Source organism: Neodiprion fabricii, chromosome 2 (genome assembly GCF_021155785.1).
Source record: "Neodiprion fabricii isolate iyNeoFabr1 chromosome 2, iyNeoFabr1.1, whole genome shotgun sequence".
NCBI classification, from domain to species: domain Eukaryota; kingdom Metazoa; phylum Arthropoda; class Insecta; order Hymenoptera; family Diprionidae; genus Neodiprion; species Neodiprion fabricii.
Window position 1 is genome coordinate 16,093,504 of NC_060240.1, and position 27,446 is coordinate 16,120,949.

The 27,446-nt window shown below is 37.6% G+C and overlaps 1 protein-coding gene across 3 annotated transcripts; it reads right to left on the bottom strand.

The window, feature by feature from the left end:
• Positions 1 to 19,458: 19,458 nt before the first annotated feature.
• Positions 19,459 to 26,709, bottom strand: LOC124176952. Of its 3 annotated transcripts, XM_046558874.1 has the most exons (4): positions 26,544 to 26,709; positions 21,307 to 21,379; positions 20,973 to 21,123; positions 19,459 to 20,901 (listed from the first exon to the last, which is right to left on the bottom strand). In XM_046558874.1, the coding sequence occupies exons 3-4, from the start codon at positions 20,992 to 20,994 to the stop codon at positions 19,823 to 19,825; spliced, it is 1,101 nt and encodes a 366-aa protein (XP_046414830.1). In that variant the 5' UTR covers positions 20,995 to 21,123; positions 21,307 to 21,379; positions 26,544 to 26,709; the 3' UTR covers positions 19,459 to 19,822. The 3 variants fall into 3 exon arrangements, with proteins under 3 accessions (XP_046414830.1, XP_046414828.1, XP_046414829.1); XM_046558872.1 differs by having other exon boundaries at positions 19,459 to 21,123; XM_046558873.1 differs by lacking the exon at positions 26,544 to 26,709 and adding an exon at positions 22,058 to 22,385 and having other exon boundaries at positions 19,459 to 21,123.
• Positions 26,710 to 27,446: the final 737 nt, after the last annotated feature.

Genomic DNA, 27,446 nt, shown 5'->3' on the forward strand with positions numbered 1-27,446 from the left:
ACTAAGGCATCTTTGACTACAGGAAGGTAATCACTAGGAATTATAGCAGACATCATATCTACATGGCCCCGCTACTTATACCATGCCGACCTCTTTCAGTGCCTCTTTTAATACCCATTTCATGAAGCATGACGGAGCAAATTGTACGTTTGTCATTTCGCTGTTATGCTTGGACTCTATTTTGCAGGGTTCCAAACGATTTATTTATGAAACCTGGCTCAGTAAGGGCCGTTGGATGAGGAAAGGCTAGGTTAAATTTTTGATGAACATGATCGTAGGCCTTGGATACGTAAAGATGCAAAGCCAGTGCAAAGCATCTCAATTGTAGTGGGTATATTTCACGAGTCAGTTTTTGGTTAGCCTTGATTTTAGCCAGTTTTTGGTCAGCCTGTAAAATTTCTGAAAAATGATCAGGGCACTCTAGTCCTTCCTCACAAGCAATACATTCTTTTCATATTGTAGCTACTCATTCTTTCAAGGATTAAACCCAGATTTTCAATTTCTTGACACTCCGTCTTGGTGGTTCTTTGCTGCCCGGACCTTGTGTAAGTTCTTCTTTAATACAATATTTTTGACGGTAGATTTTCGGAGTATTTTCATAATAATGCGATACCAACGACCAATCAAGAAGGAAAAAGAACCATCGGACGACAAAGGTGAAATCGACAAATGGAACCTCGACCTCCGTCCATTCTAGGCTCAATCTGCTAGGAGATAGCATCGCTCCTTCCTCGCTTATTGCTATAGCAAAATCTGCTAAATTCTCCCAATAATCGCTAACCGTTTTCTCTATTATCCTCCTTTCGTAAATTCCACCTTCGTGAGTGAGTGCTTGAATCACTGGCTGAGGCAAGGCCTTAGCCTCTGTAATGTATCGTTACGAAGCTGCTCGAATTTTTCTGTCTCACGTACCTTAATTATTTCTTTCATTCCACCATCTGATGCCGATGTCTTTGTAAATTACGCTCCGCGGCTCTGACAATGAGTTGCTTTAAGCCGTTGCATGACTGCATGATTTCCAATGATTACTTTCGGATTTCTGAGCGACCTCGTAGTTAACGAATAAGTATTTCTCTCTAATTTACCTCAATTTTTGTACTTGTCTGATAATTTTCTCTGAAACTGCTTCTGCAACTTCTTTCGTATTTTAAGCTATATCTGTAGTAGTTCAGAAGCTTCGACCATGGCAGCGAGTTATCTATGACTTTTCTTTTGTCCAAGTTCTGTACTAGTTGCGTTGCGTCATCGGATTATTTCCGCTTATATGTCAGGTAGCATAAAATCCCCTTGAAAGAAAAGCAGCCAAAAATTCCAAAGGAAAGCGAACCTTTGTTACCAACGTAAGTGCCGCAAGAATTAAGTATCCTAATCTCTGATCGAGAAAGTTCGACACTCAAGTATGAACCAAGCATTCCCACCAACCAGAAAAAATTAGGCTCAATAGAATTTCCGTGCCTTCACACTCCTATACATGCTTAGCCGATGACAATTAGAATATCTTTGCCTCATTAAATTTTAGTATCCCTAGTACATTTAGAAGTAACATGTTTTGTAATCTTGTAACCAGGTACAGAACAAATTCAACCATAAAACAGAAAATATGAACCACCGCACTGCACTTCTAAATAACTCAGACGTCAAGATACAGCAATTCTGCAAGTAATTTCTTCATATTTGTTTTTTTTCTTTTTTTTTTGCGGTGACCACGATAATTTCTAATCTTGAATATGTGACAAAAAATTAAACTATTAGAAGACATCATCAACACTTGCTGATTGAAGCTGAGATTTTTTTTCTATTAACATTTGCGATTTTATTGAAAAAAAACGCAAATATTGTAACACGAAAGAAGCGAGCTTTCAATAAAATCACTGCAATTTTGGTAAAAATCGGAATTTCGAAAAATCCTTCGTTCAGTCAGCAGATGTTGATATCTTCTAACAGAATTATTATTTTTTATTTTTTGTGTGTTTTTCAAGTAAGGCGTCTCCAGTCATCGTAGTAACCACGAAGAAAAAACTTTTTCGGAGAATTGTTCAACCTCGATAATTTTTAAATATATCTTGACAAAAAAAAAATGATGTGTCAAGTTCAATGATTGGATCATGAAATTACGCTCTGTTTCGTATAAAAAAAAAATGCATTCGAGTTATGAAAGAAATTCTTGAATTTTGCCTTCGACAATTGCACGTGATACCTTAAGGGTGAACATCATCTCTTGCACTCATTGCTTTGCTTAAGAAATTTCCGAATAATCCAAAAACAAGGAATTTCACAAAAATTCAAATGACAGATTGTATTGCATGAATTCAAGAAAGGCATCACTTAATACTGACACTTGATCGACTTTGATCGAAGGTGCCAAAGTCAAACCAAGGTTAACTTGGAATTCGCTAAGATAAACTGATATTTATATTCCGATTTCATAATCTCTTGTCAATTTTCTTTTACATATTTGAAAGAAGTCAGTTAAGTGGACCAGTACAGCTGGAAATTTCGAAATAGGACTTTTTTTTGCTGTAATACAAATCAACGCATTTTTCGAATCCTCGCAATTGTTTACACAATGTTTTGATTTGACATTTCTTGTTTTCGAATTGTTTGAGTGGATATCACCTTTGAAAACAAGGTATTGTCGATACCGACGGGATGCTTGTAGATTTTTGTTTGGCATTTGATAAGTATGATCACCGGTGGAACCGAAACATCACCGCAGAGTTTTGATTCGAATCTCCGACATAGCAACAACTGCTTCGGATAATTATTCGACTCTATTGACTTGTATATCTCGGCAGATAACTCTTTAGCATCTTACATAAAATGTTACACCGAAAACGAGGGGGCAGATACGAATTTTATCGGGTAGAACATAAGAGAAATGTAGGCGTTGCACAAAAGTAGCCGAGTATAATTGAAGTTGTGATCATGGGAACTTTTGTAGATGGACGAAAAAATTTATGATCAAGACAGAACGAAAAAACATGTTGAACGTGCTTGCGCTTTGATTGTAACAGACTTTTTGCGATCACAGGAATAAAAATTGTATAAACAAAACCATGTTTAATAATATAAGTTCTCGGGTTCCTAATCAGTTGCGAGTGTGCAGCACTATCAGACTCTGGTATGAGAGAACTTGTGATAGGAATTTCGTAAAAAGCAGCTGAGAGCAGCATCATGCTTCACTGAAATCTAGTGCGACTAATCCTGGAAATTCTCTCGGTGTTGAAATTTTGCATTCTTCTCTCACAACGGCGGGCTGGGATCCACGACGTTCATCTGATTGTGAGGCTTTGATGACGTCGAATCTCCGGATCGTACTACAGCATAGATTTCAAACGTTTGCTCAGGCTGCACCTTGATCGTTTTCGAAACGAATATCAAGACTAAGGTAAAAGCGACAATAAGAGTCCCCATGTCGACGTAGGATTTTACTGAAGGAGGTACATCGAGGTACCGAAGATGATGTTCACGATCTTCTTGGAACATCAGATACTCAATTCAGAACATGGTGGTACCTCTCAGCATCGCGAAGCTCACGACAATATCAATACCGATGGCCTTGACATTCGTCGAAAATAAAACTTCTACAGAGGACCACGCGACACCAGTAAAAATGAAGGGACCAATTATAGCACAAAAACAAGTATTGAAGATAAGTATTATATTATTACCGAAGATTTTCTCATAAATAATAATTCAGTGTCAGACTTGCTCCATTATCCCCATATTTTTGTTTTTTATAGGGTATTTTATTCTGCTCGAGGTACGGCAGACTAGATAACCAAAATTATGGGTCTTTGAACATTCTGAATCCGAAACCGGTGTCAGAATTACTCCATCACGGCCAGATTTTGAAATATCTGTGGGCTAATAATCCAATAATAACCGCAAAATACTTTTGCGGATGACCAGATTTTCATCAAGATCGGCGGTCGCCGATAACGGCAAGTTGAAAAACATAAATATATATATATATATATATTACCCCGTGCACGATGGAATTTGATAAGTTTTACACGTTCATAGATTTTGAGAGCTTTCATCCAAGCCCTGTCAATATGTCAAAACGATAGATGCACGGAGACCCGAAATATACTAGTTATAGTATTTCCAACATCGTCGAAATCGTCAGTTCGATCAAGAATTATCTTTAACTTCAGTCGTTATTTTTATAATATCTATGACATACGCTTTTTGGTATATATAGATATACAAATCAGTGATAAATACGGTTGTTGATCCTAGGCGTTCTCGCTATTTTGACCCCTGGTATAAGGATTCTCTATGAGGATAAACGATATCTCTGTGATACAGAAAGCCGCTTCATGTGAACGCTTGAACTGCCTTTTGTAGCGAAAACTGAACAGCCCTGTTGAGAAGCTGATTGGCCACGTTTCAAATTCCCCATATATAGCTCATGGTGTTTATACGCGATCCAATTCTTTCTGTCCTTTTTTGTCGTATCTTCGTACAAGCAGTGGTTTTGTGAAATTATAACAGACGTTGGTTTGCAAAAGGCAACGTTAACTGCTGGACTATTAACGATGTATCGAAAATTGATTTCGGTATAGTGGCAAAGTTTTTTTAATAAAAACGAAAATCCCGCCGTAGCCGAAACACCACAGGTAGCTAAGTAATGTATTATAATTTATATATTTTAGTATATCATGCTGGTCAAAATTTATTGAAATTCCTAAAATTTCATTCAAGTAAAGTTTTCGAATGCGCATTATAACCTCAAAATGAATTTAAATCGCAGTCTGCTTTGTTTATTGCGTTTTCCATCTACCTCTTTTTACCCAGGAGTCTACAAATATTAATTAGCTATTAATATTAATGAGCACCTACGTTTCCTACGTACATAATCTGACAGATATGTCTTTTATATATAGTTAGGTTGCACGCCAAAGTCGCGCACCTATGACCTACATCCCGGTACATCGCTTAGCTCAGTGTGCACTGTAGAAGCTAAAATCAGTCCAGAGTACAAAGTGCGTAGCAAATCGTACGTCGTAACATTGATGGCGGGCAAAGGCCAAGAGTCACGAATGTGTGGCGGCAGCTGGTATTTACAAATCAATACGTTTTAACATAAAATATGTGTGAAGTTAGAAGTATCATCAATTTAGTATCTTGTTTGTCAAGTGGATGAAAGCATGTTATTGTCTCTCTCGTGTGGATTCACCGATGAAGCGTAGAACAGGCACCTACAGTAGTTAGCCGAAACTGGCAAAAAGCGAAGGACAGGGGTTGGAATATACAGAAAACTAGGCTCTCATCAAACATTGCATTTCGAAAACAGTCTGTGAAATGAGTAGCCGTACAAGTATAATTTGCTGGGCTTGGTGTCTCCTTTTTTGGCCTTGTCATCCCGAAATAGTACATTACGTGACAAGTGCGGGAAGTATTTTTTTCATTATCGACCGAGCATGAACGATCGACACGCGCGCTCTTCTGCTGTCTTTTCCTCTACCCCCTTCACCCCCCATCCCCCGGAAATATGCTCTCTGCGTTATGTCTAACCTAGATCCAACCAATAGGAAACCGGCATAGTGAGCACCTGACTACTCGCGTCACGTAGTGGCGGGGAATACTAACGGAGACACTGTAAAATCAGAAGTGTCAGGAACTTGATACAGTTCAGATCAAGTGTATGTCATATATCGAGTCTTAAAGTCTAAAAGTCATTGAAAATTCTTGATCGAACTGACGTGTTCGCTGATGTTAGAAATATCATAACTGGTATGTTTCGGCTCTCCGTCTATCGATCCCATTAATATAGGGCCTGTATGAAAGCTGTAAGAATCTATAAACGTATGAAACCTGTCGAATGTCGCATTTCGCCGTGAGAAGAGACAAATATGTGATCACATTTGCACCAGGTAGCCCCAGGGGTTTTGGTCGCAGTGTAAGATAGTATGTCAGCTTGCGCGCGTTGATGGTTTTTTTTTAATAAGCTTTGCACGATCGGCAACTGTCGGTCTTGAATGCGGCCTTGATGCTCCGCACTTCAATATTTACCCGTAAAATGGCAATGATCACGGTGTTTCACATAGGTGGGCGCCATTGATCCTTCGCAGACGTGGCAGACCTCCACCTCTCTGAATCGATGTTTCTGTTTCATACTCAACAGTTTCATCGGTGCAACTTTATTTAAATAACCTTTGAAGAGCATGGCTTAAGACCAAGATTCGTCGATGAACATCAAAATGCAGTCCGGACCGCCGTTCGGGCGGAATCGAGACAAAGAATCACCAAAGGCACAGTGGGACGTGCTTTGCACTCCATCGACCATAGGCTCGAGAATGCATTCAAGATCGGCATAGACGGCGAATGGCATAGGCTCCACATCCCGATAACTTTCAAATTTCAAAACTTTATTCTCGTCCTCAGGCAGATCTCTTTTGCATTTATTCGCACTCGACCAATCTCGGATGTAATTTTGGTAGGAGCACACTTCTTGAAAATGACATAAGCAGCGGTCACATAAGAATTTTGCGGTATCATGACACGACAATTGGGTTCTAAGTAACCGGGGATAAGCCGAAAGATGTGTTGGTTTATTTTCTCTCTTCTTTCACCCTGCAAAGTTTCAACTGTATCAAAGAGGGACATTCGGCAGGTTCCCCTTTTCAAACATAGCGGCACTACCTCACTTGAGTTGAGCCCATAAACATTGATGGATGAATTATTTTGTACCCTAAACTTGGAGATACCGGTGAAAGGCGTGGGAAAACTTATCCCCTCGTACTGCACTTCTTTGCTGCAGTATGGATAGCTTCTGGACACGGGTGTTGCAGTGTTCGTCGATGTTAATGATATTCACCACGACGTGTATTCGCTGAATTTCATTTTGCAGCTTTATAAATGTTCATGGACCGCTGTTGAAATTAACAGCGGAATTGACAGTCTCAACCATTATCCACCCAGAGTCACGATGCTCGAACTCTTCGACTATCGTGATGAGACGGTTGACGTCATTATTGTCGAACCACTGGTCGAGGTCAGTTGTCGGAAAAATCATCTCCTTCGTGGTGGTGAAACGCGTCACTTCCTCGATTTCTTCCTCATTCTTCATGTTCTTTAATTTGTACGACATAATGGCGTTCCCCTTGAGACTGCTATTCGCCAAAAATCGGATCAAATCGAGGCGCAGCAGATTTGTGACGACGCTTGTCCGGATCCGACTGGTGAAAGCGCTATCGACATCATGCCCATTGGGCGCGATTGAAGCCCGCAGCGTTGCCGATATTACCATAAAGTTGAAATTTTTCTATCCAAGATCGTAGGAGCGTGATCGTATGCTGCATCATCTGTTTCTCACTCACTTGTAGCCACGAGCGCATGGAAATATTCCGTAGTAATTGCACGTTTTCCACACCAGCATCGATCCAATGGTTGGCAGTTTCTAAGCTTTCGTGTCAAAGAGCTAGCGTAGATACCTTGTTGTATGCGATCTCCATCGTTCTGATGAAACTTGCGTGTTCCTTGTCAGCCATGAATTCAACTTTTATGTTTGAACGATATTTTAAACTGATAATTCTCAAACGCTGTTCTGAGATTGATGAGTCTGCATAGGTGGTGATGATCTCATGTACGAACGAAACTTGGGGTGAGGGAGGTTACGTTCTGCGATATCTTCCAAGAAAAAATGATAATTGGTGGAAAATGTAGATATGAAGCTTTACCGCCACCATATTGGAAAAACGAGGTTCGAACCCGCACGTCTCTATCGATGGTTTGAGGGGGTGTTTCAGGAAAATATCGTATAAGGTTACTCGTTCGATTGATAACGAGTAAGCTGAAAACAAATTGTAATTATAGTAAATAAATATGAGTGTATACACAAACTGTAATCATTAGTATATAAAAATACTGTGCATTTCAAAATCTACAGCCGACGTATTGGAAAACGTGTTTTAATTTGCATGCCTCTGTGAATAGCTTGAACCGTTGTTGAGATTGCAAGATGACGTGTTTGAGTATGAGAAAGCGAAATTGAATCTGCACGTCTACCGAATAATAGTAGGTTGCATCCTATACGTATTATCGTGGAGAAAATCATTAGAACACGAAAACCTGTGACATTCAATGAATCGATCACACACTCTGAGATTGATGCGCATCAACCGTCTGAATATATTGAAGGCATACAACCGTTATTTTTAAACTTCACATTCTTTCTATTAAAAGAACTAAAATTTGAAAGAAAGAAATTTCTAAATAAGTTACCCATCGGTAAGAGTCTGCTTATCAGAGAGCAAATATTAGATAATCGTCCTTATACCGTCTATAAATGTGACAAATAAAAATACATTTTGTTGCTGAAAGTATTTACCGAAGAAAAAATCTTTCACCTTCATTTTTTCGGCTCATTTTAATGTAGATGTTGTAACCTTACTTATGGGGTTCACCTTTCACGTATATAAACCTTAAACCTAATTTATAGACGTTTAAATATAATAAATGCAGGAAAACCAGTTTATTCAATGAGGAAGGAACACAAGTTGTATGGAAAATGTTCAAGTATAGATGTATATGTTTATTCAAACAATCTCAGCAAAGGTGAACAGAGAAATTTATAAAAAGGTAAATCGATCGAATCGTAAAAAGTAGAAAAGTGTCGTGCGTTGATATTCACACCTTATTTAAAATGCGCCTTGTTTGAAAGGCCATGAATGATTATTGGAGGAAGCTCACTGTTTCTATTGATTCTTTTTATTTCGTGTTGTTTCCGAAAAATGCACGAAAATGGCAGGTGTGACCTTATTTTTTAATTCTCGTTTTTAAAAAAATACCATTTATAAATGTGATAATTGAAAATATATATTGGTGCTAGAAACGCTTATCCAATTATAAGGCCCTTTGCATGTAACAATTTTTTTCGCTAATTTTAGTGTAGATATGCGTTTTGAGTACACGTGCAAAAAGCGTAAAACAGAAGTTGTACGCCCTTTTACCACAAGATTTGCCTTTTTGCCGCATACATCACTAAACCATTAGTCACGCGATGTATAACTGATTAACATGTTAATTTTCTTTGACTTGACTTAATTCATTATTAAAATAAAAAACTAAAGATAGTTGTTCATATAAAGCAGGTAAAAAATGCAATTTAAAAGACCCCTGAATACAGTTAAAAAAAAAAGAAGTTTGCGCGTTTAAAGAATAGAAAGAGGAACGAAAATGCTAGAAATATTTCTCCTATAGTTATAGTTTGAAGTGTACTGCGATCTAAATTATTAAAATTGCAATAAAACCCCTTAAATTAAGCTACAATTTTTTTGGAAAAATGCGCACCGAGAGAATCGAACAACTGTTGAGAGATATAAGAGAGAAACGAATAACGTTTGCAAAAAATTACTATCGGTAGTTAGGCAGTTGGTAAAAATTTATTTTACAGGTGAACTGCTTGAATTCAAGAACTACATAAATTAGTATTGGTACTCGGCTGACCTTGGTTGAAAAAGCCAAAGTCTAGCCAAGATTCACTCGGGATTCGCCAAGGGAAACTTGTATTTTTATTTAAAATAAGTCTATTGGTATCATAATACAAACTTTATTGCTTAAAAGGTTCAAATTCTGAAAGTTGGAAATCAGCACTAAAATGAGAAAACGTAATTTGTCACGTATCGCTGAATGTAAGTTTGAGAGGATGATTCTGGAATTCAGAATAATCGTTGTATTGCAAAAGTCATCAAAACATCAGTTTACCTTCGCTAATTCTAAGTTGCCTTTGATTTTTCCTCTGCACCATCAACCAAGATCAGTCGAATAACACAAATTAACACATGATTCGAACCCCTACAATTTCCGTAGGAAATGATGTTTTGTGAAAGGCCTCGTCTTTGAAACACTTGACTGAATTTCACATTTGAAAACCAAGTATCGTCGGTACCAAAGAGATGCTTGCAAATTTTTCTGTGCCATTCAAAAAGCATAACAAGTTTCGAACAAATCGCTGCGTCACAGGGGTAGTCATAGTAGGTTCACCGACTTGTATATATCGGCCTATAACTTTTTCGCATTATAAATTAAATGGTGCAACGAAAATGCGGAAGCAAGTAAGAGTTTTATCCGGCATGCATAGCGTAAAAGCAGCCGGGTATAATTCAGGTTGGGATGATGGGGACATTTTGGGGAGGACGAAAAAATTAGTTATCAAGACACAACAAAATAATGTATTAAACTTACTTGCAATTTAATAGGAAGAAACTGTTTCCGATTACAAAAATGAAAAGCTTGGACGCAAATTTTATCACGTCTCAACAATATTAGTTCTCGGGTACCTTATTAGTTGCAAGTGGGCAGCGCCGTCAGACTCTCAGCATAACAGAATCTTCGATAGTAATTTCGTAAGAAGCACCCGAGATTATCATAACAGTTTAGTGAAATCCAGTGGGAGCAGTCCTTGAAATTCTCTCGGTGATGAAATTGAGGTTTATTCTTTTACAATGGCGAGCTGGGCCCCATCTCTTCTACATCAAGGATTAATATCGTCTAACCACCGGCTCGCACCACAGCATAATTTTGGAACGTTTTTTCAGGCTGCGCCTTGATCGTTTTTGGAATGTATAATAAGACCAGGGTGAAAGCGAGAATAAGAGCCCCCATGTCGACGTAAGAATTTGCTCCAGGAGGTACATGGAGGTACCATGGATAATCACGATCTTCTTGGTACAACATATACTCAATCCAGGACACGGTGGTGCCTATCAGCATCTCGAAGCTCACGACAATGGCAATGACGATGGCCTTGACATTGGTTGAGAATAAAACTCCTACAGAAGACCACGTGATGCCAGTAAAGATTAAGTAGCCCGAGTATTTCACAAAAATGAGAATAAATAATATTACAGGATCTTCCATCCATATCTTGATTAAAGTTGCTACGAAACTGATAACGATTGCTGCCAACAGGGATATTTTCATCGACAAAAGACTTATAGCAAACGCCATGCAGATAATGAAGATTGTTGTTGCGAAAATTACAATCAGAAGATCGAAACTTGAAGAGTCTACAAGCATTTCATATGGAACATTGAGATTTGACATCACTGCTAATATAATAGATTCATCGTGCCGCTGTCCAATGCCCCACTTTATCGATACCAACACAAAAATCAAGCATAAACTGTGAATGTTTTTCATTTCAGTAATTGCCCTCAGTTTTTGGTTCCATTCTTGCGCACACCTCGTCACTCGTGAATTGCCACAGGATTCCGGTGTCGGTTCTTCTGTTCTGACGTACCTGGATCTGGTATAAAAACTAAGAGACTTTTCAGTTTCCTTGTACCTTTCTCTCCAATTCAAGTAATAGGGCGTCTCAGGGCACAGTGAAAGTATTATAATGTAAAATAATGTTGCGACGAAGATGCAAACACTAAATGCAATCGAATGTGGCTCAAGACTGTCGAAAACGTTTCCAAATAATACCGCAATAAGTTGTAAGATTATCAGATTTACCAGTGGAAGTACCATTGCAATTTGATGAATATTGGTGGCAGTAACTTCCAAAATATAAAGAGGAATAGTAGTGCTGGTGAAACCGACATGAAACAAGTGAATGAAAAATAGGATCTCAAACGAATTTTCCGAAAGATAATAATCCAGGGAGCGTGCAATTCTGAATAAGGTGAAGAACGATGACGCTAACATAGTTTTTTTTCGTCCATAAAAATCAGAGCAAACTGCTGCGAGAATCGCACCGCATATGACTAGGATGACACTTGACAAGAGGTAAATGATTTCGAAATATCTTTTTGTGGACATCAGGCTAAACCAAACAGCGTCGACGGCTGGATAGAACATTAGAGATGATGCTGAAAATAGAAAGATAATCGAATGACACTTACAAATCTGACAAATTTTAAGAAAGTTCACGAGGAATATCTATCGTTTCAGATCGCATGCGTCGTACGTCTTTGTACTGTGCATAGTATTTTTGGAAACATACCAAACGCTGCAAGGCACTGATTCCACTGAAGGCTGCCGCTTGATTCCATTGTGTACGCGAATTGCTGCCAAAAAAAAATGAATAATATTATTGTACGAGCCAATGAAGGATGCATAGGGGCGCTTCTAAGGTAAAATCAGTGGAAAATGATCATTTTATTGTATGTTTTATTGTACGGATACTATCTAGACTAATGTACGGAACAGAGTCAACTGAAAAACATTTGAAACCGGCGGATTGCCGCTTTGAAACATAAAAAAATGTTTAAAAATCATCTTAAAACTTGACTTTTCTACGTCTGTCAAGTGGAATTCTGCAAAAGACAGTTTAAAAAATGGTGGGTCCGTTTGAAAGTGAAAGGAATATCGAAAACACAAGAACCAAGACTTTTGGGAGTCATCAATTCATCTTCCAAGATCCTGTGCGACGTTTTATTTATAAATTTAAATTTGGCTAAGCTGTGAATTTTTAATTAGGCTCGGTGTTGCATTGAGACTTTCGAGGACGTTTTTATTAATTGCTAAAAAATTGAAGATCGAATTTAAAATATGCCCCACAGGAGCTTGAAGGATATATTGAGAATTCTAAAAACACAGTTTCCGCTGTTTTGCAAGTCGTCTTTTACAGAGCTCCGCTAAATTCGACCTGCAGGAGCCAATTTTCAAGGTAATTCAAAAAACCTTTTTTATCTTCCAACGTGGAAATCCGCATTTTTGAAATGGGTTTCGGTTTACTCTATTTCGTCCACTAGTCTAGTCGCAGTAAAATATTAAATAGAATGATCATTTTCTACTACTCTCATATTGGCATCCCCATTCAGAACGAAATAAAAAAGTAGCACTGACATCGTGGAACATAAAAAGTCACGTCTGAGGCAGGAAGACAACTCTCTTTGAGGTTTCCCTTCCTGAATTTTCAGCCCCCTTTCTTGGAATTCTTTTTCTCCCTATCAGCATATTAACGTCAGTAAAGAAACAATTAGCTACATTGAATGTGAACAGTTTAGGGAGCAGTAGTAGCGCTAATGAATGTTACGCGAGAGGCCTCTACACATACATGGATAGATCCATTACTTTTCCCCGAAAACTTACGGGGGTGGGTCACAGATTTGACTGTCGTTTTTTTTTTCCTCGAGAGCAGGTCAGAAAAAAGGTGGTCCTGGAAATTTGAGGTCGATGCACCCAAATCTGGCCGCTGGAGAATTTTTTGAAATTTGAACAAAGTCGATTCTTCAGTCATTTTCAAAAACTTATATCTCAGCTTCTATATGACTCAGAGATTCCAATCAAATGGCATCCTTCTATGTCAGCCTTATATTTTCAAGAAAAAAATAGTCAGTTCAAACTCATATCTGGCTTAGCTGGGAGCTTCCAACTGGACTGCTATTTTAATAAAATTTTTCTTGTTTTCAAAAGGCTCTCAAATCTACATTTTTGGAAATCCAAGGATGATTGATGGCTTATATTTTTCGTAAGGTATATTCTGATGATATCTGCCCTATTTTTGCTTGATCGCTTCGATTTCACTGAGATGTTGCCACATAAAGTAGGTCATTTTTTGAAAGAACGCTGTTTTTGAATAGCTAGAAATTTTTTCTATCAACGCAAAAACCTTTGAAATTTTCACGGATTATACTTTATTGTATCCCTAAACAACCGTGAAAATTTCAGGTTTGCCTTAGAACTGGTTTCCGAGCTGTAACTTTTTTAATAATTTTTAGAAATGTCTAATTTTCGATATAATATGACATTTTTTGTGGTTTATTATAAGTTTCGATAATTTTAAGCTCCTAATTAATAGGTACTTACTCGAAATTCGATTGTGGAGTAGGGGGCAAAATAAGCCAGCTAAAAAAAAAAACTACGGAAAATAATTATTTCATCTGACCTGGTCTCAGTGAAATCGAAGCGATCAAGCAAAAATAGGACAGATATCATCAGAATATACTTTAACGAAAAATATAAGCCATCAATCATCCTTGGATTTCCAAAAATGTAGATTTGAGAGCCTTTTGAAAATAAGAAAAATTTTATTAAAATAGCAGTCCAGTTGGGAGCTCCCAGCTAAGCCGGATATGAGTTCGAACTAACTATTTTTTTCTTGAAAATATAAGGCTGACATAGAAGGATGCCATTTGGTTGAAATCTCTGAATCATGTAGAAGCTGAGATATAAATTTTTGAAAATAACTGAAAAATCGACTTTGTTCAAATTTCAAAAAATTCTCCAGCGGCCGGATTTAGGCGCATTGACCTCAAATTTTTAGGAACACCTTTTTTTCTGACCTGCTTTCGAGAAAACAAACGGCAGCCAAATCGGTGACCCACCCCCGAAACTTTTCGGCGAAAAGTAATGGATCTGCCCATACAATTTATTATACACGCTCACGATGTATTCGACTCATTTATGTGCTCTCGATGATTTACTTTACGCGGAATGAGATGTTATGAAATAATATTACAGGAAAGAACATCACAGGTGATCTTGATACTGAAAATCATTCTGAATTGTTTACACAGCGAGTGATAAAGACCTGAATATTTTTCAGGCCAAAGCGACACGTGTTCGAAAGAGTATACGAGCAACAACTCACCTGATCCCGTCGCAGATGTCCCTTCGGCCTCCTTCCCGACAAGTATAGAATGATGTAAAAATCTCGTTGGGTGCCTTCACTTTCTTCCACTCAATGTTGAAAAATCGTAGTGATCTCAGTTACTTGATCACATCTGACGAGTTCACGAGGAGCAGCTTGTTCTTCACCACAGCACGACAGAATGGCGTCCAGTCACCGAAGGACGCGTCATGACGGTTATAATTTGCGGCCAAGGGACCGAACGGTGCAGGACGAGACGCGTCTGCAGCGCCACCCTGCGTTGTTTCAACGCACTAAATGAGGACCGGTGGGCCTATGCGACTCGCTAGGCCCTGTAGTCAGGGAGCCAGCAACGGGTTACGTCACAGGTTACAATTACACCATCAGGCTAGAACAAATTCACAAATTCTCCCTTCCAACGTAGGAACAAGTGAATGCGGTATCTGGCACTCCTTCTAGGGTTACTTTAGCGCCCCTACCATTTTTAAGAGCGAGAAACAAACATTAGTCACAACATTTGCATCAGCACGGTACATTGAAGTATTAAAGTTAATAATGTTCCAAATAAGTAAAACAATTTCCAGACCAGACGGTGGGTTAAAAGTGGGTGCCAGAGGGAGTTAACGCTGCCTAACAAACTGCACTATTTAACCTGATTTATTATCGTTGAATACATAGCCAAAAAGTAAAATTGTCGATTCCAGAACAAAATTCCGATTGAAACACCCCGCCAGGTCAGATAAAGACCCCGCCCGATTGCGAGTGCGAATGAAACAGTCTTATGCGCATTTGTATTTCAGAATAAAATTTTGAACTCAGATATTAGGATTATACTGTGAATAACGCGACCTGAGAGTGAATATTGCTAAATAACAGTAACAAATAATGAATAATAGTATATAATTATAATTAATAATACGTAAGCTCACCCTGCTATACATATAAAAATGTTACGAAATAGAAATCTGGTAATCGAAAATAACTGTAGCGCCCGTTCTCTAATCTGCGCAGATTTAGGCTCTTTTTCCTTATCATTTACGATGTTCGTGTCAAGATTTTTCTCAGCCCTTTTGTATATAGAATGCGGATGAATTTCTGCAAGTATTTATTTTTGTTTCAGTCCTTACGACGTGACGTAAGTTATACACATTTTCGCGTGTCTTCATCGCTATCTGCCGCTATTTTTCCAACTACCAAGTGTACGTTATTTTTGCCATTCAAATTAAAATATCATTTATCATCTTATCATTATCATTCATCATATCATTTGATATCAAATGTCAAATATCATGACCACACCCCAACCAGCGCTTATAATATGACGTTTTTCGATTGATTTTTTTAACCTTCTGCGCCAGTCCCGCCGCGCTCTCCAGGACTAATTATCAACGATGTTAAGAAAGTATGACGAAATGGAAATTTTTTTTCATGGCGTGAAATAATGAAAGTGGTCACCAGCTCTTAGACTACAGCAGGCCTGAGAGGCTACCTCGACCCTCGAGCCCTTCTTTCCCCCCTCCGGTTTTGTCGTCACGCAACAGTCCCAGGTATAACCAGGGACTATTGTGAGACACTATTCCGCAGACATTATTTTCACTTTTGGTTTGAAGAATTTAAAAATGTTGCCAATAGATTTTTGTTGATATTTTGAACTCGTAGAAGCACAGATTCGAGAGCACAGCGTATAAGTAAAAATTGTTTCTATGTTTACCGATGTATTACATAGATACTATTGAAGATATGAATGAAATGAATTTCACTTTTTTTTATAGAGAATTCAATGAGCTTTATTTTTTATACGGATCTTTATCGCGATCGGATCAACGATTACCGAGATACGATACAAAAATTGAATTTGAGCACCTTTTCTCAAGATGGCGGACCGAGCGTTGGAGGTATATGTCAGGAGAATAAAGGTATATATATATAATATAATATAATATATCTGCGTGCGAGTAATAAGACCCAGCTAAGGTATATTTGAAATAAAATGAAAAATACCGAATTTAATCAACAGGTCTTGATAATAATCATTATTTAGGTACATTTTCTGTAAGATATGAACGAAAAATGGTACATTTTTTGGATTTTCGGGCGGGTTACGGTTCGCGATCAGAGAATGTGGAGTAGGGCGGTTCAGAAAAGGGCCTAGATTTCACTCTTTTCCGAGACTCTTGCATTTTTTGACTAAAAAATAACCCACGCACCGCGAAAGGGTTGGGCTGAAAAAGTTTTTAATACTGCATCAACGATATTGAAATTTCGAAAAAGGGTTAATCTCAAGAATTTCAAAATTGAGATATCCTTAATCCTTCGGTGGCTGTGTTTAGTATGATGTAACAAAAGATTTTTTAAAATTTGAGATGCGGCTGATTTTTTGGTTTACCACCGAATCGATGTTGAAATTTGTAAAAATTAATGTTTTTAACTTTCAAATATTCAAATATTTGTACATCAATGTAGGTTGGTACTGCACTATTAACTTCTTGCTCTAAAATTTTTATGAACGTGGATATATCAGTATTACAAATCGAACCATCCAAATGCAATAGTGACAATGGCGTAGGAATTATATGATACAATAAAATCTTCGCAATGTCGACGTTGTGCTCAATTGAGAGTCCTAGCATACGGCCAAATAAATCTCTCGACATTCGCACTTCTTGTACTTTATCTCCAAGTTTCACCTTCTCTTTTCACACCTTCAGCTGTGAAATTATAAATTTTGAATCTGTCAGGTGCCAGAACACATCCAGAAATAAAAGCTTCTCGCATTTCATTCCCAGCTTGTCTATATCAAAAAAGAAATAATCTACAGGCTTGGTGGCAGCTTTTCCGGTATAAATGTCCGGTATAAAGGTATTTATAGTCGAACTCTGGATCGAAAGGGTAAATACATTTGTTCAATATAGCCATGAAATTCTGAAGATGAGTAACATTTTGTTTTTTACTATGATACACTTCCAAATTTGCAACGATATTTTGAAATTTTTGTAATCCAGTTTATTTGTAGACGTGACATAATACCGTAGATCGAATGTTATAACTCTTTGCCAAACGCCTAAGAGTTGATATGAAGTTTGTGAAGTTTATAAAGTCTCTTAGCCACCTCGCAGTCTCAGCATTAATTGTTTGTTCCAGAATGAGGTCTATTAGTTGCTTGGAAAAACTTTTGTTGGTTCGTTTAACACCAAAATATCCTCTCTGAAAATCCTCCTCCAGACCTGGATGTGAGTCGGTGACTTACACCAAATTATCGTAATATTTCACAAGCCAGCGAGCGTAATTTGATCGATTCAATTGGAAAATTGAGGTTTATATCTTTGGGAGGATATATTTGAACAGATCGAAATGTCCTATACGGATGCTCCTGCTCAAATGTAAATGATAATACACGAGGTTTATATAAATAATAAGAAATTCGGATGTTTTACAATATTTCTCCTCCAATGTATCTTTTTTCTAAGCAATGCATTTATGCAGTAAATCAGAAAAAGATCTATTCTCAGTGAGAGGGGTTGAAATGTGTTTGGTTGGGGATTCCTCGAATGCTTTGCGCAAGTTATCAGTAATCTGCAATTTTGTATGGTTCACAAAAGTATCAAAATGCAAACCTTGCACAGACATTATCCGATGAAATCTCCTACATCGATGAAAATGTTTTCCCTTCATAAATGCATTCAGTGAACAAAATATTACGGCATTAGATAACGTTATGTAAGCCATTTCAAATTTTTGTTTTACGCATTTAATATTGTAATGTCATGCGTTAGTCTGAAAGTGCTTTACGATCATTGGCAGTTTAAATCAAATACTTATCGTGAGCTCGTCCGTGCGCACGATTATATTCGATAATGGGAACCGCTCTCGTTCGTTAAGTAATAATTTAATCATTCTTTGAATACTTTGTGTTCACATATTAGATTAATATCATAAACGTTGCATATTTTTGGCAGCACTACGATCGAGTTAGTAAGGCTCATTGTAAGGTCAAGAACAATAGCCTTAAGTGTCTTGTGAGTCATGTTTGTATTTGGCTATTGCAACGTTCTGAGTAGTGACTAGGCTAATTGTTCTTTTTTTTTCTCTTTTGCAGGTATACACAGTGGACCGAAATCACGGGACTGCTTAATAACTTTTGAATGGGTTTAAATACTGAAATGGAATTCCGAAGAAAGTTATGGAACTAAAACGATCTACAATTTGAAAGATTGGCCAATGTTTCAAGGCGTATACACACCGAGAGGGGTGAATGAAGGAAGCAAGGTGAAAATCTGAGTAACAAGAGGGGTCGAGTGATGGTTCATTTCAACGAACTTTCCGAGTATAATGCTTGCTATTTCGGACTGATCGTTAAAGCCAATCCGTAGTGGTGGGCAATCGAAAATTGGCGTTCAAGGATAATCAATGAAACAAAATGAGAGTGACAACATTATTTATGGCAAAATAACAACAAGGAACATACTATTGTGTGGTATTAACTGCCCCTTTCTTGTCAAAATAATTTTTTCAAAACGTTAATTTCATTTACGAATCTTACAGTGAAATTATCTTGCCAAGACGGTAGGTACAATAACTGACTATCAGATTATTCTCAGTATTAGGCTGCTGAAAATATTTTTATTCCCCAAACTGGTTCAATATTCGATACAAATAGATTACAATTAGAAAGAATAATTTTTATGTTGCGTTATCCAATGCTATTATTATTTTACTTAAATTCAATGTTCTCTTAACAAGTAATACACAATTTGAGCAGTGGCAAAAATTGTTGGAAGAATTTTTGTCAATGAGGTTTGAATATTTATGAAGTAATTGGTTCAGTAAGAATGATCGACGTGAGTAATGACACCTTACTTATTTTATCTATGACTGTGAAAATAAATACATCATAGTGAAACGTGTCCTGGAAGACCATTTCAGATCGAAGAAGAATTTATTAAACGCGATGAATACATTAAAGTTGAAAAATGTCGAATCAAAATTAATTTGCCAATTATTTTCATACGTTACATATAAAGTTAGAGGAAAGATGTCATGGACATTTTTCAATATGTCGTCCCGTTGAATAGTACGACTTTTCAGACGTCTCGAAAAAAGACTGAACTAATAATTCCCAGCTAGTTAACCTATCTACAAGTCATCACGCTAACTTTTCACAATAAAAGCACACTATGGTGGCACATCGAACTCCAACAATCAGGCATGAAACTCCTCTCAGTGAAACAAATTTGAAAATATTTTGACATCAAGGGAACCAAGGTGATATTTTCTTTACTGTCTCGACAACTCCAAATCTGCCGTCGAGGCAACCGCGTAATCTTTCGACATATCATCAGACTGCACCCTAATGGTGTTTGGAATGAAGATCACGATTAAAACACCAGCAGCAACAAGTGTCCCAATGTCAATGCAAGTTTTAAGTGTAATTGCTTCAGAATAGATCCATAAGTTCTCTCTCTCTATCAGAGACCCGATCCAGAAGAATGTGTTCCTTGCCAGCACCTCAAAGATCATAATTAAAGCAATGGCGAGAACCTTGATGTTAGTCGGAAATGATACTCCTGCGTAGGCCAAAACGACACCGACAAAAATATAGTGAATTGAGTATTTTACGAAAATCAGTATCACAAGTACCGGAGAAGTCTCATCCACGAATATGCTAATTACAGATGCTATCAAGCTTACTATAGTTACTACCAACAAAGATTTTTTCCTTGTGAATAGATTGATCGATAGCATCATGAGGATACTGAACCCCGCTAACGGCAAGAGTAAAGCGACGGTCAAGGAAACCGGAATCTTCTTAGCCACTTCCGCAAGGAGTAACTCACTGTAGGACTGCTTCGTGGCCCATTTGACTACTATGAGAAGAAAAATAATTCCCAGACTTCGACAATTTTCCATTTTAACAATTTCTCCCAGTTTTCCTCGCCATTGTTTGCGATACCTATGCGCTCGTAGATCGTTTAATGGTTGCGGAATATCTTCTGCTATTCTGACGTGCTTGCATCCTGTGTAAAATGACAGTGACTGTTCTGTTTCCTCATACCGTTCCATCCAGTTCAAGTAATAGGGTGTCTCAGGACAGTTTAATACTACCCACGTGTGACATGCGAACAGGATCAAAACACAAGCACCGGATCGAAAATTAAACGTCTGAAACTTTGGTCGCGATTGTTCAAGTGTTAAGGTCCAACTGAATATTGCGACGGAGTAAATTGACAATGGAAGCACCATCGCCATTTGCCGTATATTGGTGGTGGTGATTTCCGAGATCCAAGTAAGTACGACAACGCTTGTAAAGCCCAGGCCAATTTTAATTATGATCACTATCGCAGTCACGTCTCTTGCTTTGAAGTATACACAGATATAGCAGGCAATTTGAAATAACACGAATAATGATGACATCATCATAGATCACCTGCGTCCTTTAGCATCGGCATAGACTCCTCCGAGAATTACACCAATTATTATCAGGCCGATTTCTAACTTGGGGCTGATACCATGATACATCGTCAAGTCTTTGTCGCAGAAAAAAAGGCCGATTGGTGAACTCAATGTCAAAGTTGATGCTGCAACAAGGAAAGAGTTGACCTGTACTTGGTACTCAAAAATTGAATGGATATCAATTACTTGATTCTCGTTTAATCCCAAGAAAGTCGAGTGAGTTTATGATGATGCGAAATTTGCGCGAACTGATCAGATCCCGGACTGTAATTGTTGTATGTCCAATTTACGTATTGCTGGAAACCCACCACAAGCTACCAGACACTGCCTCCACTGTGACAGCAAGACAAAGCCGTTCGATTCCATTTTATACGTGAATGTCTGAAAAATAAATATTTTCAATATTACTGTACGAATATATCGTTCGAAAACTTGCAAGATGAATTTTGTGGGATGAAAATTTCATGATCCAGAACTTGTCATTGGGACACGCAGTCCATTCTTTTTGCCCCCTTTACTCCCAGGCCTTCAGGATTTTTCTCATTTTTTTGTGTTGAACTTGTGTGTAACGGAATTTATATTCATCAAAATGTAAAGTTTCACATTATTTTAAGTTTGTTTTTCATGCTCATAATTGAAAATATTACAATATGAAAAATCGAATGAAACGAAAATTTCATGACATTAATTCACGTCGTCACATTAACTTCTAGAATCACTGCTCGAGTTCTGTGTTCGGTATCGTAAAGGTCAAGAGATCTGCGATGGATTGAACAAAACGTCGCACCGAGTCAGCGTTGCTTGATGGCTTCATGGTGATTTAAGAGTCAATCTTAGGCATGTCTTTTATTTTTATTATTGTACCACATGTGCACGTGTACAAATAATTTTCGCAGGATGAATTCTCGAAGACGGGAGAATACTTTTCGAATGTTTTGTGACGAAATGATTCCTCATTCAAAAGTATCGTGGGTGAGGTAGGAGCATCAGATCACAGTTACGTGAAAATTACTGAAAAAAATTATTATAAAAAACCCACATACGTATTCACCCACTCACAATGTCAACATGGCTGCCGCTAATCCGACTGCGATAGCATTTCGGTTGATTAACGATTCACGGCACTTAAGTACCACTGAAATCTATTTCATCCACAACAAAACAGCACCACGAATAGGTTAATTGCAACTCCGTTGTTGGTTAGGCTCCATATACTGAGATCTTCTACCGCGAAAATTCATTGATATAAGATGGCGCCACCATAAACTTTTCGGTTTAGCGCTGTCTGAACTGGCGAGACCGAATCACAGTTGAGTGCAAATTTCCGTGGGCCACGTCCGTGCACATCACAGACATGTAACAACAGACCGCGCGACAGAGCTGAGAAGTCAACAGCGAGAGAGAAAACGAAAGTTGTATGTAGCCCCCCCCCCCCCCCCTACTTCTAATAGACGCGCATGCGCGAGGCACGTATCTGCTCCGCCGTTGAGTTTTATGTCCATGTTGCTACCAAATGTTGTTTAATGTGATTTTGAACTGATGGAGTACCAATCAAAATGCCAAAAAAATGCCTTATATGTTAAGGACGCCCAAGTCCATTTTGCAAACGCACTTTTACATGTAAGTATTGTATTTATAGTTCATAGTCCTAACCTAAAAATTTCATACTTATAGATTGATTCCTATTGTTAATGCAGGTTTCTTATATTTTACGTTTCATTACAGTATATGATAATACGGTATGTACTTGTCTGTATTATTCATGTTTGTATAAAATTGTCATAAAAATTATGAATAGCATTTTACTATTTAATATTCAATTTCTTACTAAACAAACGCTGAGCGCGCATGCGTGATTAGATAGAGATAGAGGGGACCCCATATGCAGCTTTCTCTTCCTGCTGCGCTTTCGCGCTCACCAACGGGCCACCTCCGTACTCTCGGGGTCTAATCTTATATGCCTATCTATAGTGCACACGCATACCCATGCACAACTGGTGTAAGCCGTGTAAAGAAACAAGATGTGCTCTAAACAGAACTGCGCAATAGCAGAGTCACGTGATAGCCCCCAGATGATTAGTTAAATATAAATGACGTCATCTGGAGGCTGTTATTAATGGCCGAAGCTACGAAGCTACAGTGATGCGCAAGAAAACACCTTATTTCCTTTCACCATGGCTCGTGTAACACACCGCAAACACAGCTTGAGTGCGTTGAGCCATTCCAAGCTCCGACAGTGCCAAACAATTTATGTATGGCTGATACGAAGAATCGATGTCACAATATTCGGGTGAGTTCCTGCAGGTAAGTACTCCAGCAAAATATGTGAAATTATTTATATTTCTCATATCATTTGGTAGATCGTCATAGTGGTTTTCTCACATCATGCTAGTTGTTTTATAACATGCGTATCAGTTTCGAATAACTTTAAACTTGATTGCCTCTTGTACTCTTAGGTGGGATTAGGACATGAGAAATGAGAACTGTCGCACATTCATTGCATACTTTCATTTAACCATTTACCATGCTAAGGAACGTAATACATATATGTCGATGTTTTAAACATCATCGTGCAATAATTAATTCTGTCACCTATAACGATTTGTTATTATTTACGAATTTTATGAAGGAGATGCGAGCAATCGATGCACATTTATTGTAAGCCAGGCGATATTGTGAAAATGCGTAGTAAAAAAAAAATTATACCATAAAAGGAAAGTGTAAAAAAATTCGTACCAATTGCTTTGCATCATCTGCAACAAGATAAGATATTGTGTAAAAGCTGGGCTTGATCACTTACGGAAATGTACGAGGTGAGACGTCACTTACTTAGCCATACGAGTGTAAGCCAAATTTGACGCTGTATGAATCGATTATATACAGCAGGTAGGAAGCGGATTCTTCATTATCAGACAAGTTCAGTACCTCAAATATATTTGTTCATTAGAAACTGGTGACAAATGTTTTAATATCATTATTGGAGATATTGCTATTGAAAATATTACAGCATCAGCATTTACAAAAATGCACTAGCTCGGAATTGCAAGTACAAGCGATTTTTTTAATTTTCCTAAATATGATATGAATTGAAGTAACATATAAAAGTAAAAAAGTTCATATTACAGTTTACTTGCATATATTACATGTAATGAGTAATAAAATGTTATGCGCTGTATAGCATTACACTGTAAGCGCGTAACAGCCGTACTTCACGGAAGTGTAATGAAGAATTGTTTTTAATTTTCTAGATAAGCTATCTTGATCTTTAAAAGACTGTTGTGCTAGGTGTAGACAGAACATGATTGAAATCAGTAGCTTATTCGCTTGATGGCTTCAACACAGCTTGGAAGTTCAAAAAACACAAAATGAATCCAGCAAAGGCTCCAAGAAAGCACTGAGTTGAAAATGCAATGTCTTGCAACAGTGTACAAAGTGAATACAGCGACCTCTTTGAGGCAGTCCAGAGTGTATACAGTAACAGCTAAAAAATGATGTGATGTGAGAAAACTACAATCCAAAAGATGATACTATGCACGTATGGAAATGGCACGAAGATGATATTTAGTAAGTATACAGATCTTCGTGATCATTCTTGATGATGAGTAGACATAGCTCAACATACCACGTATGCGCATGATTTTCTGAATCTCATTTTCCCAAATTATGACTCATACGAGATATTGGAAAGCAATTTTCGAGATACCTGTTTCTTATTTTACATGGCCACCAACGTTGAAGGTCAATTGATGCATTTGGGTACACGTTTAATTTTGAGAGGGCCATCGGCATGATAGTATCAGAAGCAAAACATGTAGCATTGTTTGGTATAATCATTAAGGTGGTCCTTAAAAAAGTCATTCTCGAATTTGAACTGGCTGTGGACCCCCCAGATGGATACAAAAAAAATGAGAAAAAAATTAATTCAACATTTTAGAGTTTTAGTTCAACTCGTAGTGTGCCTGTGAGCATAAATTGATTGTGAGTTTCGAATTTGGGCAGAAGACACTGATGATATAATCACTGATGATGAAAAATAGCGTTATAGCGGAAGAATGAAGAAGAAATCATAACTTTGCACGTTGATACTCCTGGGATCTTCCAAACCTTGGCAGAAAAGTTCTTTGAATATTTACAATAAGAACAGTGATAAATCATTTCTAATTTAGTTAAAAATCGATCAGTTGTTATTCTTAATTCGCACGCATTAATCATTACTTGGAGTTAGCGATCGATTATCATTTCTTAGTGTTTTTGTTTATCTCCAATATTCGAAGAATTTTTTTATTATTTGAACCGTTCTGGGAGGTGCAGAGTCGGTTAAAGATGATCATTTTGAAGGACCACGCTATAATGTTCATAACATTTTTGTTAAACTATTTGTAAAAAAATTTTTCGCAAATTTGTTGTAACCATGATATGGCAATGATTGCAAAATTTATTTCTACTAATAAGTTATGAAAAAGACTGTGATCTCTACAAAAAATGTAGTGGAATAAAACAAGCGGCTTTAGCCCTCGAACTTCTCGTTCTCACACTGAACGTTCCAGGTTCACAGAAAAAAAATATTAATATCAAACTCGAATTTCGATCCACAAATTCGGATTCGTGGTCAACGATTTGAACGATTTTTAACCGAAATCATTAAATTCCGGTAAATCGTTCTCGAGATATCGGACAAAAAAATTGAACACATGCATAAGTACATACGTACACACACAAAGACGTCCATCTGAAAATGATCGGAGGTGATTCTCTATATCTCGAAATGTCGAGATGAAGTGAAAACTAAGCTTTTCATTTGCGGGGTGGTTACAATAACTTCCTATTTTCTCTGATAACAGAAACGGGAAGTTAAAAATTGACCAGTAATTAACCTGTATACTTGGATACAAACATAAGTTTGTTCTACTTCTGTTCTATGGTAAAATATTAATGGAAATGTAAGACCATTATTCGATATATTATGTTGAATAATATCATATCTATGTGTTAGCAAATGTTACTATGAATGATCAACACGTTCGCTATTGACTTGTTCATTTGTACTAATCGTGCTGTTGGATATGAAGTAGTTTTACAGAGAAGAGAGTTTCACAGAAATAGAAGCAAAAAACTATACCTCACTACGACTGAATGAGTCTTTGCTACCAAAGAACTAATGTTCAGCATATGAAGTCGTAAAAAAAAAAAAAAATTCGCACATTTGGAACCCCATAGGTCCCATAAATAATGTTACACATTATACGCTCCTGACGGAAGAAGTTCGTACGTTGACCACCAGTAAACTCTGCTATCCACTAACAAAGATGGCGCCCACCATGGTTGACTGTCGGAGGCTTAATACGAATTAGATCAGCTTTCGAGATCTTCATAATACCTTTCAAGTGGAATAAGCTACCAATAAATATCCTTGCAAATAAGGTCACGGTTGACATTGATGCTGAGAATGATTTGAAAACCGTAAACCAGCGAATGATGAAGTACGAAATATTCGTCTGGCATAAATGATACACGTATTTCAAGAGGTACAGAAACATCAACTGACCTGGCCACTTAGTTAGTTTCCTTTTCCCCCCACGAACATGCAATGATGAAATGAATCTTGGTTAATTCCTGAAGTCTCTCCTACCCGACGTTGAGAAATCAAAAAGGTCCTCGTTTGATGATCGGACTTTGCCAGCTTGCGACAGATACGTAGTCCTTTTCTGACATTGAACGCAGCACATTATACCTTCTGCGCCTGCGTGGTCAATACTTTGGCAGGTTTACATCCCCGCTTCTTCTCTCAGAGAATCCTATATCGATCCAGTCGAGTCAGTGCATTGGATAAGTGAGATGCGCTCGAAAGCAGTCAGACTAAGAACCCTAAGTTTCTGGAGTAAATAAATAGTGCAGTTGAAGCAAAATAAAGCGGCGAAGGAAATACTATTGCATGGATGATGGAATATCCGAAAAACCAAAGCCACGTGAAAAACGATCAGAACGTCCAAAATACTACGTCAGGCTTAGTCCTTCACTGATAACTCACTCGAAGCAGAAAATAAATGCGAACATCCACAAGTTCTACGATTCGTGATATTCTATTTGTCAGAAATAGAAATTCAAGTCTTCGAAACAGCAACAAATGGTTTGGCGAATCATTCAACTGTTGTGATTTTCATATCTCATTATCAATACCTCCGGAACATACGAAGCTAGCCTAGAATTGTGTTGAAGATGTTTGAAATATTCTCAGATAGACGGATAAAGTAATGAGCAACGCATAATGAATACATGGATTTATTATACAATACTTGCGTTTCTTTGCAAAGAAGTGATCTGTAATTAAAAAACAAAAAAAAAAAAATTTCATCGAAAATTTTTCCCCATATTACGACATAAATTCACCAAAGTTACGATCAGCTGCTAAATGACGTACGAGCTGCACCGATGCATGCCAGACTTTTTT

Coding starts and splice junctions, on each gene's coding strand:
- LOC124176952 (XM_046558872.1), bottom strand. CDS start 20,965: ATGATGATGTCATCATTATTCGTGTTATTTCAAATTGCCTGCTATATC.